Source organism: Acinonyx jubatus, chromosome A1 (genome assembly GCF_027475565.1).
Source record: "Acinonyx jubatus isolate Ajub_Pintada_27869175 chromosome A1, VMU_Ajub_asm_v1.0, whole genome shotgun sequence".
Taxonomy (NCBI): Eukaryota; Metazoa; Chordata; class Mammalia; order Carnivora; family Felidae; genus Acinonyx; species Acinonyx jubatus.
The window spans coordinates 230,144,252-230,164,180 of record NC_069380.1 but is presented as its reverse complement, the minus strand read 5'-3'; the positions used below and the strand labels follow the sequence as shown (position 1 = coordinate 230,164,180).

At 47.7% G+C, this 19,929-nt stretch overlaps 1 protein-coding gene across 4 annotated transcripts in view; it reads left to right on the top strand.

The window, feature by feature from the left end:
• Nucleotides 1–18,557, top strand: part of MTRR (5-methyltetrahydrofolate-homocysteine methyltransferase reductase) — a 31,257-nt gene extending 12,700 nt beyond the window's left edge. For 2 of the 4 annotated variants that reach the window (XM_027074110.2, XM_053202235.1), the window contains exons 6-15: nt 1,010–1,132; nt 2,722–2,875; nt 3,747–3,835; nt 6,018–6,195; nt 9,573–9,615; nt 10,164–10,368; nt 13,555–13,673; nt 14,946–15,038; nt 15,124–15,306; nt 17,964–18,557. In XM_027074110.2, the coding sequence (XP_026929911.2) occupies nt 1,010–1,132; nt 2,722–2,875; nt 3,747–3,835; nt 6,018–6,195; nt 9,573–9,615; nt 10,164–10,368; nt 13,555–13,673; nt 14,946–15,038; nt 15,124–15,306; nt 17,964–18,108 (1,332 nt within the window). In that variant the 3' untranslated portion in view covers nt 18,109–18,557. The remainder of the gene's footprint in view (nt 1–1,009; nt 1,133–2,721; nt 2,876–3,746; nt 3,836–6,017; nt 6,196–9,572; nt 9,616–10,163; nt 10,369–13,554; nt 13,674–14,945; nt 15,039–15,123; nt 15,307–17,963) is intronic. The other 2 variants (XM_015068049.3, XM_027074124.2) reach the window with 2 other exon arrangements.
• The last annotated feature ends 1,372 nt before the right edge of the window (nt 18,558–19,929 follow it).

Genomic DNA, 19,929 nt, shown 5'->3' with positions numbered 1-19,929 from the left:
ACGGTGAGAAGTGGGCTGCGAGGCGTTCCAGCAAAGGCCCCAGCCGATCTCACGGGGTTCTCCGGAGCTGGGATGGCCCTTCAGAGTTGGCCAGAGTTGGGGCAAAGGGACTGGGCCTTTATGGTCATCAGCTAGTCATTGTGTATGGGCTGCCTCTGAAAGGAGGCGTGACCGGGGTCCCAGATGACCACGAGCCAGCTGAGGGCCGTCTGCCGACCGTGCTCCCAGCAGCCCTGCTGAAGGCGGTCTCTGGCGGGGGGCTTCTCCCGGTAGCCCATGTCATGACTGTCAGGCTCTGAGCTCTGACGCTTTTCCCAGTTCCCCATCTAGCCGTGTATCCAGTGTTAACTGACTAGCGTTTTGGAAGCTTCTGTCTTCAAAAGAGCTGAGGAGCATCAAGGTAGGAAAGGGGTGGAAATAGTGCAACCAGTTGGATTTCTTTGTGGTTTCCCAAGGCCTGGGCTCGCTAATACGGGAGCCACTGGCCATGGGTGGCCACTTAAAGTTAAATAGATGAAAATAAGAGCTGTTTGTTAGGCACATGCGTCTGGTGGCTCCTGTGCTGACCAGGGCGGGTGCGGAGCATTCCCGTCGTCAGTGCCCAGCAGGCTGAAGGTTCTCAGGAACATCTCTGCAGGCGTCTTCCAGCCTTAAACCTCTGTCCTTTCCTTTACAGTCTCCCTCCTGAAATAGTGCATGCACGCTGCCTCCTTTTGCCCAGTTTACTTGGAAGACTGGTAGACCTTTACACGAAAATGCTGGTGCCTGATGTTTTCAATATACATCCCAGAAATGTACCTAATAACCAAGGCATTTAAGATCTGGATGAGCTATCTCTTCTGAAAGATTGAGAGGCGTGTGTCTGTAGCCATTTGCCTTAGAAACAAATTCTTCAAGAGCTAGGATGTTTTCTAAGACCCTATAGATCTTACCTAGTCACTAAGTGAAGCAATGGTGAGTAAAATTGGAAATCGCATTTAGTGATATTTTATCACATTTGTCTCTCGAGGAGGAAAGCCGAGCATCTGTGACTCCCGTGGATCCAGTTTTTCAAGTTCCAATTTCAAAGGCAGTTCAGCTGACTACGAACGATGCCATCAAAACCACTCTCCTGGTGGAATTGGACATTTCAGTAAGTTCCAGAGGCTGTTTCTGAGCCCCGTGTGCTGTCGAGGGGCTGCTGGGGTCCCCACGCTCGGGAAGGAGGATGGTCTCTGACTGACACCAGGCCTGCTCATTCTCGACCCCCCATGTTTTCTCCCCACGTCCCCCCATGTTTTCTTTTCACTTTGGGGGTGTGTGGGGGTGGGGCTACAATGAGGAGGGATCTGGGAGGTGAGTTGATTGGAGAGAACAGTGGCGCCACCTATAGAGTGTCTCTCGCCTAGGAGAGAGCAGCGTCCCCTCCCTCAGTAAGCCATGAAAAAATAGCAGCATCAAAGCAGCATTTCCGTTGGAGAAGAGCCCTGAGACAGGCAGCCGGTCGTTGGAGGGTGGTCGGGAGCAGAGCTCAGACCCGGCCGGGCACCGACTGCTTCATTCCTCGTCGTTGTGGTGGCTCTCGTGCCTTGAGAATCCGGGAAAAGTCACGGATCCCTCCAGAAAGATGGTGATAAGCGTTCTCATGTAGTTTTAGGGGCACGTGCTGTGTCTCAGCTCCATCCACGAGCCACTGCCCAGCCCCTGCCCCAAACCACTGGCCTCCTGTGACCTCAGGGCCGGAGGCTCCAGAGTCCCTCAGCTGTGTATTTCGGTGGGGGTTCCGGGAAGGGGGTTGTGCTTTCAGAAAAGGGAGTCAGGCCCGTCTGTAGATTTTGCGGAACTTCTGATAGGAAGAGAGAAATGACAGGCATCAAAACTAAGTGGTTTTGCTGGCATACGATTGAGTAGTTTCCCGTTCCTTTGGAAGTGTTGTTAAATGTTCTGTGTATACCAAAACGTTTTCTTTTTCATTCTGTGTTACGCTCTTGTCATAAAATGGCGAGGGTTGGCCGGTAGGTGGGTTCACGCTGTGTCCCTCACTGGCCGGGGATGTGAGCACGTGCGGTCAGAGGCACTCCGGATCTGTGTCACTCTGTGAATCGCTGTGGGGAGCACGTGGATCTTCCAGTCTGCGTTCATTCACAGCAGCAAAGCCAAGTGCTGTAACGTTTTCTGCTGAGTAAGGAAGAAATACAATGTCTCTCCTGCCCTCGTTCTTCCCCAAAAGAAAAAAACTAAAGGAAATCGAGGACCAATGCAGACAGCCTCAAGAAGTTTCTCTCACTCATTATATGCGTGTTTGCCTGAGAGGGAAGTTTACGTTGATGATGAAAACGTTTACTGAGTCACCTTAAATGAGAAAGGTTTTAACATTGTAAAAAATACTCAAATGGTCGAAACAAAACTCTGGGTAACTATGGAAGTTTTTTTCTTTAAAGTAACTCCTGAGGCCCCTGGCTGGCTCAGTCCATGGAGCATGTGACTCTTGATCTCGGAGTTGTGAGTTGGAGCCCTGCGTGGGGTGTATAGGTTACTTTAAAATTAAAAAAAAAAAACAAAAAAAAAAAACTCCTAATAAAAGGTTTGTTCAGTTGGGCTTATTTTTTGAAGTTAGAATCATTTTGTTTCTAGCACCTATTTTGAAACGAGAATATAATAAAAACATATTTTTGTTACCCCACGGCTCAAACACTTAACTCCTGTGTGCTTTTTTTTCCTTCCATGTTGGGTCTTCTCTAGAAAACAGATTTTTCCTATCAGCCTGGAGACGCCTTCAACGTGATCTGTCCCAACAGTGATTCTGAGGTTCAACACCTGCTCCAAAGACTGCGGCTCACAGACAGAAGAGAGCACTGTGTCGTCTTGAAAATTAAGGGTGACACAAAGAAGAAAGGTACAGCCCCGATCTGTTATTTCTTCAGGTGTCATTGGACCAACGCATGGGAGGTGACCAGTGCAAGGCCCTCCTTCCCCAACCCTGTGTGATGGCTGCACAGGTGGCCTGAGGCCTGGCGCCCCGTCAGTGGGTGGGACACGGGCACGTGCTGGCCTGCCAGTTTCTTAACTTTTACACCCATCACACGGGGTGGGATGATCATGCATTTTCTGCTTACTGGGACACTGCTGGACAGGACACGTGAGTGTAACTGAGTCTGTTCGTTGGCTTTCTGCCCTTAGCATTATTTTGTTGTGGAGTTCTACGAGAGTTGTCCTACAGTAAACTTTTATTATATGGACCTTTTTAAGGTTTTCTTATAATGTGTATTTCTCATAGCATATTTATTGCTTATTTAGTATATAAAAATAGTTTTCCATAATTAAGGGGCATTATGTGTTTTTTCAGTTGTTTGCCTAGAATCTTGAACTGGAGTTTCATCAATTCTAAAATTCTTTTTGAGAATAATATGCATTGTTAATGGACAAGAGCCATATTTTGGTTTTTGGTTTTGGTTGTTTTTTTTGTTTGTTTTGGTCCTTGGCTTTGGATAATTTCCCTCTTGTTTGGTATACCTAGATTTGGTAGGTGTGGCTAATAATACTATTGAATTTATAATTCTTTTATTTATTTATTTTTGCAAAGTGGATTTTTTTTCCCTGTAAACATTTTGGGAAAATTTTTTGACTGGATAAACATTGCCACAAATCCTATTGTACCTTGCTAGCACGGTAACGTAAAGAATACAGGTAATTGTGTTTTGAAGGATGCAAAAACATTGTATTCTTTATTTTTTGTGTCATGAACTCTTTCCTGTGTGCCTGAAAAGGAGCAGCCTTACCCCAGCACATCCCCGAGGGACGCTCTCTCCAGTTCATTCTCACCTGGTGCCTTGAAATAAGAGCAGTTCCTAAGAAGGTACTTCTCTTTGGGTGACTATTTGCAAGTATACTTAGCTCTGTGTATCTGCCCTTTGAAGGCTTAGAAGATACGGCGTTCAGGGCATCTTTTCAAGAGTTTCCAAGCGTGTATGGTATTTGTCATGGACAAATATTTTTGGGGTTGTGCTTATATTGAAATTTTGTGTTTTCTGTTGAAATGACATTTTTCTTATTCTTACCAGCCGTTAACTTGATGTGACACGTTAATCAGCAATTAAGGTGACCCCAGATGACCTTGTGTTCTACTGCACAGGGTCACCTTTTCTAATTGATGACAGGAAGCTTATGAGGGTGCAGGCCTGTTTAATGTTGGGGTCTCTTCTGGGTGAAAGCACACAGTCACCTCCTGTTAAATCAGAATTAAAGGATTCGGGTAGGTTACGGATGTCTAGATGAATGTGCAGAGAGAATGATCCACTAGGTGTCAGTAGGATGCCGGGAGCTGCGTTTCGAAGATGCTCGTACCTGATTTCTTCCAACCGCGTCCCTACACAGATCCAAATGGGGAAACTTTGCCGGCCGCACTTTGCCAGTGAGCATGGGTGGTGCCTCCATCAGGGTGCCCTCCACAATGCCATTTCTGCTCTCTGTCGTATTCGTCGTTTGTTGCATGCAGCCTTTGGGAAGCAAACTCCTTTAGAGAGAGGCTCAGCCCTGGATGTAATTTGAGTACATTTAGAATTCACTGTGATGAGAACTTCCTGATTAAACACAGTACGTTTCACAATTTAGTTCAGCTCTACCTTTCCATACAGCGAATATACATAAACATATTTTTCCTTACTATAAAAGTAACATTCTCACTGTAAAAATTCTGGACACAAAAATGAGGAACTCAGGAACTCAGGAGCTCGTGTACCCCAGCGTGGGAAGGTATCCTGCCTGCGACCCGTGCAGAGAAGTGGGGTGCTCGTTCACCTCACATGGTTTCCGAGTGCTCGGTGTGTGTTTGGCCCTGTGCCTGGCATCGTGAAGAAGGCTTGCAGTGTGTTAGTCCCAGGATAGTTCAGGCAGGGCTCCTGAGCTGAGCCACTGGAAACCCGTGACCCCTCACGAGAGGAGGGACCTCGTCCTTCCTGTTGGGGGGTCCAGGGCACAAGGTGCTTGAGCCATGGGGTGACAAGTAGGAGTGTCTGTTAGCATCTCATTTAGCACTGGAAACAGAGGACTCGCTTACTTGCTTTGTCCCTAAAGAACCCTGGAGTGGTGACAGCTGTATGTGCCATTTAACGGGTGTATGTCCTTAAGAACCATCTATATGTATGTCATGGTCCGAATACGTGGAAACCGGAAGTCGTCACTAGCAAGTTTGGTCTTTTGTCCGAGAGTTTGGACTTGGCTCTTTGAGGCTTGGGATTCAGGGTGTCATTGCTTGGCTTTCTTCGTTTCTGTTCTCCTCCTCTTTCTGCAGTGAGTCTGAGGTGACTCAGAGAGTCCGTGTGCAGGAGGCTTCTCGATGCTCTGGCCCTGCCTGTCTTTGCAGCCTTTGTCCTGCGCCCCCATTTCCCTGCGTGCTAGTGAACACGGCATGGCCCCGGAGAGCATGCTTTTGCCGGCCGCCTGTGCCTTTGCGGAACTGCTGGCCGCTTCGCCCTCCTGACCGTCTCTTCCACGGGGCCAGCTGTCGGCCCAGGCTTGCGTTCCGGGACACCCTGGCTGCCGAAGCCCCTATCGGGGTAGTTGGCCTCCTGAGCACTCTCACGAGCTGGGAGCCCTTAGGGCAGAGCAGGGGTCGTGCCCAGTGCCTCTTGTATAAAGGACTTACCGGTTAGCAGATGAGAGAAGTCTAGCTTGTGGTCATCAGCTAAGACAAGAACAGGTATTTTGTCTCGAGTTAAAATGAGGAGTTAACGAGACTCCTGATCGCTGTTACTCGAGTACACCAGACGTGACATCTGAGGTCGTACTTGGGACTGAATCACATTGGTTTGGGAAACAGGAAAGGTGACCGAAAGTAGAACGTGGGAGGGCACTTTCTTGAGCAGGCTGAATGAAAGCACATAGGTGCCAGCCAAGTTCTCTCTCCTGATCGCACACCTAGATGCATGACCGGGCGCGTCCCCGGGTGACCAGGCGCGTCCCCGGGTACGTACTGACGGAAGATTCGCGCAGCCTGGCCCCACGTGGTACTTTCAGCCTGCTTCCTCTTCTGGCCGCAGGCGATGCTGAGAGCCCTGGCGGAACACGCGGCCGGCCCAGACAGGCGCAGGCTGCACGAGCTGTGCAGCAGGCAGGGCGCCGCCGACTACGGCCGCTTCGTGCGGGACGCCCACACCGGGCTGCTGGACCTCCTGCTGGCTTTCCCATCCTGCCAGCCTCCGCTGGCGCTCCTGCTCGGTGAGTGCTCCCGGCCCTGCGCCCCAGGGGCCCTCCTGTGAGTGCTCCCCGGCCCTGTGCCCCAGGGGCCCTCCCGCGAGTGCTCCCCGGCCCTGCGCCCCAGGGGCCGTCCCGAGAGTGCTCCCCGGCCCTGCGCCCCAAGGGCCCTCCCATGAGTGCTCCCCACCCCTGTGCCAAGGGCCCTCCTGTGAGTGTTCCTGGCCCTGCACCCCAGGGTCCCTCCCGTGAGTGCTCCTGGCCCTGCACCCCAGGGGCCCTCCCGTGAGTGCTACCCTGCCCTGTGCCCCAGGGGCCCTCCCATGGGTGCTCCCCACCCCTGCGCCAAGGGCCCTCCCGTGAGTGCTCCCGGCCCTGTGCCCCAGGGGCCCTCCCGTCTGTCTGGCAGGTGGCAGGTGGGAGCGCGTCTCTGGGAGGGAGCCTCTGTGTCGGGGTCTTCCTGGAAGTGGGAAGAACCCCACTGCCACAACGTTTATTTCCTTACTCCGTCCTTCTGCCATCATCACAATCGTCTGAGCTTCCTTGCAGCCAGTGGTCATTCTCCTTCTTTGGATTGGCCTTCAGCATCTTTTCTATTCATTCAGCTATGGTTTGGAAAGTGTTTTTGGTCAGATTTTACCGAAAAAGGAGTTTCCCGAAGGAAACCAGGTTTTTCAAAGCTGATAGGCATCAGGTGTACGTGACAGAGGTTAAGGAGGTGGGTGCTCTCTGTGCAGAACACAGAGGTGTCGCCGCTGGGCACGTCCAGTTCAGGGCGCTCCCAGGGCGGCAGGGGCCCCCCCGTGTCGTACCGGCACGTGCCGCCTCGTGCAGGGAGCCTCCGGGCTTGAGGCTTGGGTGAACTAGCCACAAAATGTCCAAATGTAGGATTACCTTGATTTTCATCCACACTGTCTCTTGGGGTCTTTGTTCCAACAGAAGAGAGAAGACCTCCCTGAGGAACTGTGTGTCAGGGAGGGACTTTCGGCAGCCTCCGTGGGGACCACAGACGTTTAGCAGGGATGGTGACCGAGAAGTGTGCAGGAGTCTTAGACGCGTAGTACTTTCCTGTGCTTGTAGTTTTGTCCTCTCCTAGCTGTTTTCCTCTGGTGATAACTAGTAAAACCTTCAGAATTGCATTATCTTTGGTTCCAGGAAAACGTATGTCCTGCTTCTCACTGTTAGGCCACAAGGTGCCCCGTTGTCCTGCAGAATTAGCTGTGTGCTCCTCTATAGTCAGTTCCTGCTTTATTTCCCTTCTTCTTTTTTTAAGTTTATTTATTTTGAGGGTTTTGAGGGAGAGAGAATACATGTGCATGAGTGGCGAGCAGGGCAAGGGCAGAGATAGAGAGAGAGAGAGAGAGAGAGACAGAGAATCCCAAGCAGACTCCACACCCAGCGTGGAGCCCGATGCGGGGCGCAGTTTTATGAACCGTGAGATCATGACCTGAGCGGAAATCAAGAGTCGGACATTCAACTGACTGAGCCCCCCAGGCGCCTTTTTCCCTTTTTCTTAGTACTCCTTTTCCTTGTCCTCAAAACGGTGAAGTTTCTGAGCGAGGCAGCTCCTCCCACTTCCCCGTATTCAAAGGGACGCTCCTCCCCTTCCCAGTGGAGTCTGTGGAGGGAGAACGGGGGTTGGGAGAATAACCAGAACATGTGTAGACAAACTGTAAGAACTCTTGTAAAGCTCCCCAGCATATGAGAATAGGTTTCTGTTCTTTTCACCGATTTGCTGTCTTTTAATTTTGTATAGCATTTATGTAAAAAATGAGTAAAAATGAGTTATGTAAAAAATGAGTAAAGGCATTGAGGCTTAAAAAATTAGATTATTGGGGCGCCTGGGTGGCTCAGTCGGTTGAGTGTCCGACTTCGGCTCGGGTCATGATCTCACAGTTGGTGAGTTCGAGCCCCGCATCGGGCTCTGTGCTAACAGCTCAGAGCCTGGAGCCTGCTTCGGATTCTGTGTCTCCATCTGTCTCTGCCCCTCCCCTGTTCAGGCTCTGTGTCTCTGTCTCAAAAATGAATAAACATTAAAAAATTATTTTCCAGCTTCTTTAAAGAAATTGAATGTATCTAAAGCTTATACTATGTTGAGCCCTTTTTAAGCCTTATTCTGTTATTTGTTAAATTTTAGAACAGGTCTTTCCCAGTTTTTACTGGAGAACTCCTAAACGTATAACGTTGAACACAAAAAGTTTCAGAGTTTGTTAGTGCACAGTTAGGTATTCAAGTAGTGAATCTTTTTTTTTTTTTTATGAAATTTATTGTCAAATTGGTTTCCATACAACACCCAGTGCTCATCCCAAAAGGTGCCCTCCTCAATACCCATCACCCACCCTCCCCTCCCTCCCACCCTCAAGTAGTGAATCTTTGACTTTTTTTTAAGTTTATTTACTTTGAGAGAAAGGGAGAGTAGGGAAGGGGGTGTGTGGGTGTGGGGGAGAGAGAGAATGACAGAGAGAAGGAGAGAGAGAGAATCCCAAGCAAGCTCTGTGCTGCCAGTGCAGGGCCCAGCTCAGGCCTCAGACTCACAAACCATGAGCCATGACCTGAGCCCAAATCAAGAGTTGGTTGCTTAATCGACTGAGCCACCCAGCTGCCCCTGACTCTTTGACCGACTTTTAAAAGAGCACCAATGTATTTGGAAACCACTGGGTTCTGGATAACTTAAAGGTTTTACCACTACATTCCCATTTTCTTCTTACTATATAAATATAAGAAGGAAAAATATTTCAAGCCTAAGTATTTCCCATAATCCTTAACACCCTTAATCTTTTGGGGGTCATGATCTTATTTGAAATATGAAAACTCCGGACACTTCTCAGAAAACTGCACACACATAGCGAATTTAATGAGTTTCTTGATTCTGAAGCCCCTTCATGGATGCTTCTATTATCCTTTGGGTTAAGAAGCTAGCCTTAGAAAGACACACTGATTTCCAGTTAAAGGAATGCCACGTGTCTGGTTTTTAATGTGAGGAATTGGAAAAAGTATTCAGTCATAATTTGCTTAGTCACAGTGAATTTACACATGCTCTAAAATATGATTTAGAGTGGGAGAGAGCCAAAGCATAAGAGACCCTTAAAAACTGAGAACAAACTGAGGGCTGATGGGGGGTGGGAGGGAGGGGAGGGTAGGTGATGGGTATTGAGGAGGGCACCTTTTGGGATGAGCACTGGGTGTTGTATGGAAACCAATTTGACAATAAATTTCATATATTGAAAAATAAAAAAGTAAAAAATAAAAAAAGTTATGATTTAAATGCAAACATGTTATTTTGGGTATTTGAAATAAAAAATAGGCATCAAACTCAGACTTGAATTTTGACAAACCCTTACATATAATTTTTTTTTCAGTAGCAGTGAATTCATTGCTTGTTTTCATTTTCTTTTTTCTAGAGCATCTTCCTAAGCTCCAGCCCAGACCATATTCGTGTGCAAGGTACTGATATTTACTAACACATAGCATGTCTCTCCCAAAATATTGTGAATCTCCGACTTCTAAATCCTTACTAGTTCCAAATTCACCCGGTAGAAGTTTAACCTGATTTGTGGAAGACAATAGCAGGGACACGATAGGGAATGAAGGAGACCCGTCTTGGGACTCTGGTCCTGCAGGAGCACAACCACATTTAGTCCCTGGGCTGCAACCACATTCCCCCACATGAGGCCACAGTTGCCCGGGCCTCACCTGCTGCCTGGAGTGCTGGGCCAGGCCACCTTTGCTGGGTAGCAGAGGCCGCCAGTGAAGAGATGAAAGGTTGCAGAGATCTTACGGAGTCTCGAAGCAAACAGGGAATTGGAATCTCACAAGATGGGGGGCAGGAGGAGGGGAGCTTTTAAGGAGCAACAGATTGCTTTTCCCTGAGGAGTTAGAAGGCAGCTTAGAGCCCAGAAAGAAACCTCTCTGTGTCCAGTAAGAAAGGCTGAGTGTAGCCTGGATGATCAGTCCTGTTACAAAGTTTAAAAGTAACCTGTGTGTCTCTGCAGCTCAAATCTGTCTCACCCGGGGAAGCTTCATTTCGTTTTCAACGTCGTGGAGTTTTTGTCTCCCACCACGATGGAGGTCCTGCGGAGGGGCGTGTGCACAGGCTGGCTGGCCATGGTGGTCGCGTCCATCCTTCATCCAGACACGCAGGTGTCCCCTGCAGAAGGCGGGCCAGCCCCTGCTCCTGAGGTACCGGGAGTGTGCAGTGTGGGCGTTCTTAAAATGCTGTTTACCTGATTCGAAAAAACAACGTGGTCTTCCCTGGCATCGTCCGTTACTGTGCAGTTTATTCAAGGGAAAATTTTTGCCATACTTGAATTTTAGAATCTCTTTCCTGGGAAGTCAGGAAAACATTACCTGCGTTCCATGTCTCTCTCAAATATTTAAAGTATGAATTTTGTAAAATACAGTCTTTTCTCCTTCCTTGTCCTGTTCGTAGAAAAGAAGGCCTTTCCTGCCAGTTGGCACAGGAAGAGTCCAGGACCATACTGAAGGCTGGTATTGAGGTGTGCAGGCCAGAGCCTGTGTCCTAGATAAGTCCTTAACTTGGAGTCAGTCGACACCCAGAGATTAATTTTATAGCCTTTAGTTTTGGGGTACTAGAGGTTGTTTTTTTTTGTTGTTGTTTTTTAAATTTTTTTTAATGTTTATTTACTTTTGAGAGAGAGAGCACAAAGAGGGGAGAGACAGAGAGAGAGGGAGACAGAATCCAGAGCAGGCTCCAGGCTCCACGCTTTCTGCACAGGGCCTGACGTGGGGCTCGAACCCATGAATTGTGAGATCGTGACCTGAGCTGGAGTCAGACGCCCACCTGACTGAGCCACCCAGGCACCCCTAGGGTACTAGAGTTTCATCCTATTTCTTCCCTTTTTGTCACAGATGTGGTATAGAATTCGAATTAGTGCTGTTAATGTGAAGGCATAGTGTGGCAAAATGGCTTTTTAAACACACGGGAGAAAAATGTGACTCTATTTTTGAACTGTGGACACTTTTACATCTGGACTTCGTGCCCATCCTTCGTGTTTTGATAGAGCATGGGCAGAATCTCACTCAAGACTGTGGCGAAAGGAACAGTTTAAAGTCCCTGCTTGCCCACGAGGATGGTTGCAATTAAACAAAACATTTCAGGCTTTATCACGAAGTCGTCTTTCTCTGTGGTATTGAAAAAAAACGTACCTGTCATTTGTAGCCTTATCTTAGGACGGATGTGGTCCTTGTAAGTTATTGCAGTGGAAGAGTTCGTGCCCTGAGGGCGTAGTAAGGCTCAGTGTATACTTGAGAGGGCTTGTGGGAAACTGCTGCTTGAAGTTGCCCTTTACTGCGGTATTTTGCCAGGCTGCTGCCTGGACGGAGGCGTCTGAGAGAGAGAGACCCCGTCTCCTCCCCTGCGCCCTGTACTCCTGGGTTCACGCATCAACAAAATATTAACCTAACACACTGTTCTTTTTTTTTTTTTTAATTAAAAATATTTTTTTTAATTTTTATTTTTGAAGGAGAGAGACAGGGCGTGAGCAGAGAGAGAGAGGGAGACACAGAATCGGAAGCAGGCTCTGGGCTCTGAGCTGTCAGCACAGAGCCGGACGCGGGGCTCCAACTCATGAGCTGAGAGATCATGACCTGAGCCAAAGTCGGATCCTCAACCGACTAGGCCACCCAGGCACCCCGGTTTTGAAAAGAAATACTACAATACCGACAGGACCGTACTATGTCGTACGATCCTATGAAAAGAGATGATCTCCAGAAAGTTGAACATGTGTGCGCCACACATATCACAGCCACTCAGCACAGGTGCCTTTTACACATTCTTTCCTCCCTTCCGCCCTTTTCTTGCTCCTTTCTCCGCTTTAACAGATCTTTTATTGTAGGCTCCTCAGTGTTGAGGCATTAGGAGTACCGGGAAAAGGATACGATTTCAACTGTGCTGCTTAGCACACGTCTTATTAGGAAGTGTAGAGACTGTTAAGGGTCACGTGACCCACCCCACACCCTCCCTGCGCGGGTAGATGGGACAACTGTGACAGACGCCCCCTGTCCCTGGGAGGCGTGGACCGCCCCTCCCGACGGTGTGTGGCCAGATCACGCCATGAGGCGCGAGCGGACAGGATGCGTGCCTGGCCCGGCGGGAGCTCCCTGCCGGTGCGGCTGTGATAGGAGGATGGGACGCCACGGGTCAGGGACGCTGCTGGGGCTTGGAAGTGGGTGAAGTGGGTCTGTGGTGCAAAGAGCTATAGCCAACCCGTAGCCTTACAGGAGAGCCAGGAAGACATGTGTGGAGGTGTTGTGAGCCGTGTGGGGTCTGCTGCAGCGAGAGTGGACCGATGCTGGTTGCCTTGCGGTCCCTGTCACCAACACACTCCCGTCATACCCGGTGTATCCTGTTTTGTTTTGCCTCATGGGTCTTATTACCAGTCATTTTACGGACAAATGTCTGATCATCGTCTCTCGTTCCGAAAATGTAAGTCCTCGGAGACAGGGATCTTGTTTTGTTCATTTCTGTATCCATAGTGCTTGTCCTGTTGAGTACTGGCAGGGAGACTCATACGTGAATGAGTCAAGGCCAAGGTAACGTTAATGACTGGAATGAGAGCACGCATTCACTCACAGCTCTGCTGGTTCTTTGTTTAAAAAGTACGGTGTTCATCCAGTTGATGAACCTCGTATGATTTTCCTTCCACCGAAGGAGAAAACGTCTGTAATTACACATGGATGTGTAGAGCAGTTTCCCATTACCCGGTATAACTTCTGCGCAGAGCAAAGTGAGACTGGAGCTGAAATATATTTAGAGGCTGATTCCTTGTAAGTATTTCTGGCACACACTTTAGAAGAACCGTCTTTTGAAATTTTAGCAAAAAGGTTGTATTTATCTGTGTATTCGGCTTATTTATTCTTCCCCTTTTGCAGACACATAACATTGACCCCACATTAACAAAGACAGCACAATTCTCTAGCATCTTTGGAGCAACCCTCTGCTTTTTCCTTCAGTTGCCTAATTTGCACTGGAAACTTCCACTCCATCTTGTTAATCTTCGTTGCCCCTTCATGTGCGAACACAGAGAATCCGGTCTTCAGGTTTTCGTGCATTTCTCCATGATATATATAATGGGTTGCCTACTAGAAAGCAGATCTTATCCACGGGCCCAGGACAAGAATGTGATTGTATCTGTTCAGTGTTCTACCTTCAAAACATACCTGTCATTTTTAAAGCACCTTTGATTTCGACGGAAAGTAAAACTTTGCAAGACAGGCTTGTGTTTTTCTCTTTGGTGGTGGAAATGTTCACGGTTTCAGTCAGATCTGATGCTGCTGTTTAATTTCTCTAGCAAAGATCATCTTGCTTACGTACCTTTGTCTAGGTTTTCTTTCGGACTCACGAGCATTGGTTTAATATTCCAGATCTCCATCTCTCCTCGAACGACCGGTTTTTTCCACTTACCGAGTGACCCTGCCGCCCCCGTCATAATGGTGGGTCCGGGAACTGGCATAGCGCCCTTCATTGGTTTCCTGCAACACAGGTATGTGCTTTCTTTGACTAGTGAGAAAATGTATCCCTTGTGATACTGGCTAGAAATACAACAGAGCACCTTTTTTGTTTCCGCAGTGACTTTTTTGGATATTGGACTTGGGTTGTAAAATTTTTATTTAAAAAAATTATTATCAAATGTGTGATCGCATAGCGTAATTTGTCACCATGGGAAAAGTAAATCTGCTGTCTCCCAGAGGTTTCGTTTTGTGTTAGAAGCTCCCTTTTTACGGCAGCACTTTATTTTTCTTTTTTTTTCCCCCAGCTGCACATAGTTTATAACGTGTAGTTGGGGACAGATTTCAGGCAGCACTTTCTGTTGTGATGATGTGTACACTGTCCCATGTGTCCCTTAACTAGATAATCCTGCTACTGACGGAGATTCGCTTACACCAAAGGTTCAAAGTTAAACCCAAACATCAGTAATTTTCAGCAGATTGATCTGAATAGATGTGTCTTCGTATCCGTAAAGAACTATTTGATGTAAAACAAGTTGTCCTTCTCTCCCTGTCTGTGAAATCATGAACAATTCTTTTTGTGTGCTGGTCTCCACATAGCGGTGTAATATCCTGTGGACAGAGTCTTTTTGTTGTTTTTACTTTGTTTTTGGTTTTTCCTCAAGGAAGCAGAGAGGAAGGGCAGACGTGGCCGGCTCGTCTCATCGCTGTGTCATTTCTGAAACAGTTCTCAGCAGATCGTTCTCCTGCTTAAAGCCCGGGGCCACGTTTCCATTCCATTAATTGAGAGTTAATTTTATTCAGAGTCGCTATCAATATTGAATGTAGAAGTCAGTGTAGGTTTCACACTGTGATGTTCTGGGTCATCCTCCTAGATCCCCACGAAATGCTCGTAGGTGCCTGCAGCCCACAGGTAATGCCTGTTGTAGTGGCTGCTGGAGGGACCGGGGATCCCTGGGAACATGGCACAGTGGTCACTCAGTGACTGCAAACCCTGCCTCGGTTTCTTGGGGGTATTTCCTGACCTAATAGCTTGGTTTTACATATATATATATATATTTTAATGCTTGTTTATTTTTGAGAGACAAAATGTGAATGGGGGAGGAGCAGAGAGAGAGGGAGACACAGAATCCAAAGCAGGCTCCGGGCTCTGAGCTGTCAGCACAGAGCCCGATGCGGGGCTCGAATCCATGAACCGTGAGATCATGACCTGAGCCGAAGTCGGACGCTTAACCGGCTGAGCTGCCCAGGCACCCCAGTTTTACATATTCTTTATGTCCAACATCTCCACTTTCTTTCTCACGTAGAGAGAAACTCCAAGAACAACATCCAGAGGGACACTTCGGAGCAATGTGGTTGTTTTTTGGCTGCCGACATAAGGAAAGGGATTATTTATTCAGGTACGACACAATTCTAGTATTCTGATTCCAGGCTTTCTCAGCTTGAAAGGATGAACTTTCAAGTAACTCATATACCGTATTTCAGAGAAGAGCTCCGACACTTCCATAAGCGTGGGATCCTAACTCACTTGAAGGTTTCCTTCTCGAGAGATGCTCCTGTCGGGGAGGAGGAAGCCCCAGTGAAGTATGTGCAAGACAACATGTGGCTTCACAGCAAGCAGGTGGCCAGGGTCCTTCTTCAGGAGAGCGGCTACATTTACGTGTGTGGGTGAGTGGCCGTCAGGCTCAGGGGCCGGGTCGGCGAAGACAGTTGATGATACTTATTAAGTGAACCAGGGACTGTTAACCTAGGTCGGTAGGGATGACTGATTTGATTCCTAAGTACAGGAATAGGAATACAAGTTCTAAAATGATTTTAACATACATTTAGCAGCCAAGATGTTGTGATTATCCGAGAAATAGAAGTGAAAATTCATCCTTGCTTTTCAGAATGCCGTGTGCCGTATTGAATACATGTTTTAGCCTCTAGAAGTTCTTTTTGGTATTGAGACGTTAATCATTGAACTTGCAGTCTCAGGACTGATTTTGTTGTATCCAAGAATATGTGACATGTGCAGCTGACCTAACTAAGGAAAACTCTGGTTTTTTACTCTGAGAATGTGAATCTAAAGATCCTTTTTTTCAAGGCATAATTTATGTCAAAGTTGAACTAAGCCAGGAATTTTCTTTGTTAAGTTTTACTTACTTTTTGAAGCAAGATCTATTATAGAAATCCCAAAATTGCCATAAAAAATAAAAATTTGGGGAACTTACCAACTTGTCAGTGGAATTAAAAAAAACTGCTAAATAGAAAGGACTTTTGAAGTGAGAAGTAGTTGTTTTTAATTCTAACACATCCCTGGCATTTATTTATTTTTAAATTTTTATTTATTTTTGAGAGAGAGAGACAGGGTGTGAGCCAGGGAGGGGCAGAGAGAGAGGGAGACACAGAATCCGAAGCAGGCTCCAGGCTCTGAGCTGTCAGCACAGAGCCCAACGCAAGGCTCGAACCCACAAGACATGAGATCATGACCTGAGCCGAAGTTGGATGCTTAACCGACTGAGCCGCCCAGGTGCCCCCACATCCCTGGTGTTTAAAACATGTTGTAAATCACCAAGTCAGGTTTTTTTGTTTGTTTGTTTTGTTTTGTTTTTAAACTGTGATACCGAAGAAGAAATACTGGTACAGTGATCTGGAATAGATATAATTTAAAGAGGTTTTATAAAACAGAGCTTTTTCTGTTGACTTCTCATGACCTGTTGGGATAACATTTATTCTGTCTTATTGTTAAAAAAATTGGTTTTGACCGCTGAGTTGATTTTGTGACCTATTAATGGATTTTTGACTCTCTGCTTTTGGTTGATAAAGGCAGAGATTCTGGACATGATGTTGGTTTACATTTTCATTTAGCTTTTAGAGAAGTATTTGACCTTCACTTTGGAGAGTGTAGAGCTGTCAATGATGAGGAATAGGCTGGAGTTTTAGATGCAGCTCGAACTACTAGAGGCAAAGTCAGTTGCACAAGTCTACGGATAACTGATAATTGAGAACTTGGGGGCTATCTTACATGTCCAGAGTCTTAAAATGTTAACTCAGGAATAGTTCTTTACTCATGACTGGTGCCTCACTTTCCCATCTGTGCAGTGGAGTTGATAATGTGCATCATGGTGGTCTGTGGTCGGGGCTCAGGACGAGACCCCATGGTGCCCTCATGCGGACCAGCCCCTCAGCAGGAGTGATCTTGTCCCTCAGCCCAGGGACCACTGTCCCAAGCCGGGAGCCTTGTGCTGCTGACAGTCAAGAGGACAGTGGAGACCAGGAGGCGTGGCAGCTGGCAGCCACAGGCACCATGGGGAAGGGCTGTGGGGATGAAAGCTCCGGTGCAGTGGTGGAGGGTGGAGCACGACCAAGTCGAGGTGGCCCCGGGAGACGCCTTTCTCAAGAAGTGTTACCGCAAGGGCAGGACAGGTTCTGTTCCTGACATCTTGGAGTCCTGCCTGACACTTTGTTTTTTTTTTTAACTTGTTTGTTTTTAAGAGCGCATGTGTGCAGGTGCGTGAGTGAGCGGGGGAGGGCAAATAGGGAGGGAGGGAGGGAGAAAGAGAATCCCAAGTAGCCCCCATGCCGTCAGCACAGAACCCAACATGAGGCTCGATCCCGTGAGCTGCAACATCATGACCTGAGCCAAAATCAAGACTCAGACGTTTAACTGACTGAGCCACCCAGGTGCCACCAGCGTCCTGTCTGGCACGGTTCAGATATGGAGTGATAAGTGCAGTACATTCCCTGCCCCCAAACAGCTTACTCCCTGCTGGGAAAGCCACATCAGCAGGTGGTTGGAGGGGACTGCAGGGGCACAGGAGGGTCACTCACCCTGTTCTATAAGTGAATAGGCTAAAACATGTCGAAGCACTTAGAGCCAGGCCCACAGTTAATGTGTCTGTTAATATTTGTGTGTGTGTGTGTGTGTGCGCGCGTGCGTGTGCACAGGCATGTGCGTGTCCATATGAAGGCTTGTAGGTGGAAACCTGGTTGCCCTTGGGAATGCAAGTTCCGCTGTGTGCCCAGAGAATGAAGTGGGGGGATGAAGGCCATGAGCAGAGCTAGGTTTATGGGGTCCTGAGACCTTGGACTTCGCTGCTCCTGGAGCAGGGGCGCCTTTGAGGGTTTCCAGCTGGCAGTGATCAGCTCTGAGGTTTGGATGGGTCACTGGTGAAGGCCTGACAGCTGACAGGCTGGGGCACCTGTTGGGTCGCTTCCCAGAGAGACAGAGGGAGGACCAGGGTGGGTGACGGTGGAGTCCGTGGGATTAGATGTGTGAATTACGGAGGCTTCGGTGAAAGTTCTTGTTTCCTAAACACTGACGCTATTATTCCTTTTTCTAGAGATGCAAAGAATATGGCCAAAGATGTCAATGATACCCTTGTGGAGATAATAAGCAAAGAGACTGGAGTTGAGAAACTGGAGGCAATGAAAACATTGGCTACTTTAAAAGAAGAAAAACGGTACCTTCAGGATATTTGGTCATAAAATCAAAGGAAAAGAAAAGAGTTGTGCTTTTTTGGCTGAAAGCGCTAAAAGACAATTTCACTGAAACTGAGACTTTGAATTTTTAAAACTAAATTAAAAAAGGTTTCTTGGAGGAGGTAGGGCAGGAGTGGATCACTTCCCCTTACAGCAGACTTCCGGCTTGGTTTTCCGTAAATGCCCCTGCCGCTCAGCACACCGCGCTTCAGCCCCTACACTGGCGCCTCCCGGGCCGGCCACTGCATCCTGGGGAACGACACAGGTCCCTCCATCCGCTCACAGGGCGTCTGTCTGTACGCGACGAGGCTTCCCAGGACAGGGCGTGGGCCCTAGAGCCGAGCGGGTGATAGTTAAAGCTCGTGGACTTAATTTGGCAGTTTTTATAAACAAGGTGAAAATAATTTATTCTTACGTGAACTCTACCGTAAAGAATATTCATGTATTAAAATGAACCGTGTGTGGTGTGTGATTACTTATGGACACAGACAGTGTCTGACGTCCGACGTTTTGACCTTACGGTGGGTGAGAGCGGCTCGCATCCGGTAGAAAGTGTACTCGACAGTTCGAGTTTTGCTCTTTCCCCGGGTCGGGGACGAGTGATGTCTCGCTCTCCGGTTCACGGGACGTGGCGGAGTCCCCAGGCCCGGCCGCCGTCTGCACCCGCGCAAACGTTTTGTCTCTTTCGGTGCAGCGCTCGGTAAATCGAGGTGGTCGGCACTAAGCTGCACCTTCAGGGCTCACATCCGTGAGGTAGGCCGAGCTGAGCGGTGACGTTCGGTAGCTTAGGCGGATTAAATGCTTTTCGACTTACGAGGTTTTCAACTTAGAATGGATTTGTTGGGCTGTAACCTCACTGTAAGTTAAGGAAGATCTGTATAACCTTGTCAGATGATTATTTATTGCCAAGACTATATTTCTGATAAAAAAATACTAAGGTAATGCTTACAGAGATTTTTTTAAATGACTTTAAAAATGTGACCTATATTTTAAAATTCTATTTTATATGACTTGCCACAATTGCTTCTTAATATCATAGTTCCAGAATTTAGGGAAATTTGCATAGTTTACAGATGCGAGCAAGTACATATTTTAGTAAAACTACACCTCCATCCCCCCTCCCCCCCCCCCCCCCCCCGGTTCGTCTCCTCTGCTCCTTTTGGCATATTTTTTAGTTTTTCTACATTATTTTAACCCCATACTATCACTCAAATTGTGTCCTAGGCTTAAAATACCTACTTAAATTAGTGTCCTTGTGTTCTAAAAATTCCTACTACGGTCTGATATTTATATCCCCCCACCCCCATTCATGTGTTCCTGTGCTAACTTCCATTGTGATGATAGTAGGAGGTGGGGCCTCTAGGAGGCACTTGGGTCACAAGGGTGGAGCCCTCAGGAATGGGATCAGTACCCTGACACGGGAGGCCCCCCAGAGCCCCCTGGCTCCTGCCTGGGGGGACACGAAGCCTGCAGTCTGCGGCCAGAAGAGGGCTCTCTCCAGAGTCAGGCCCCACCGGCACCTTCCTCTTGGATGTCTAGCCTCTGGAACCGTGAGAAGTAATGGTTTGTAAGGCACCCGCCGTCTGGGGTGCCGCCCAAGAGCCTACGACAGCTCCCAGTGACAAATTCTTGTAAAATTTGTCAGTACAGAAAAAAAAACGTAAAAGGGTATGATTAATTTTTCTAGGCTCTGGTGTTCACTGGTTTTTTATTCAAGAGATTGGCATTTATAAAACAAATCTACCTGTCAAAGGTTCCTGGTCATTTTGAAAAATAAATAATGTTAAGAATTGATAAAGCTTTATGCCTGTTTGTTACATTATTCTC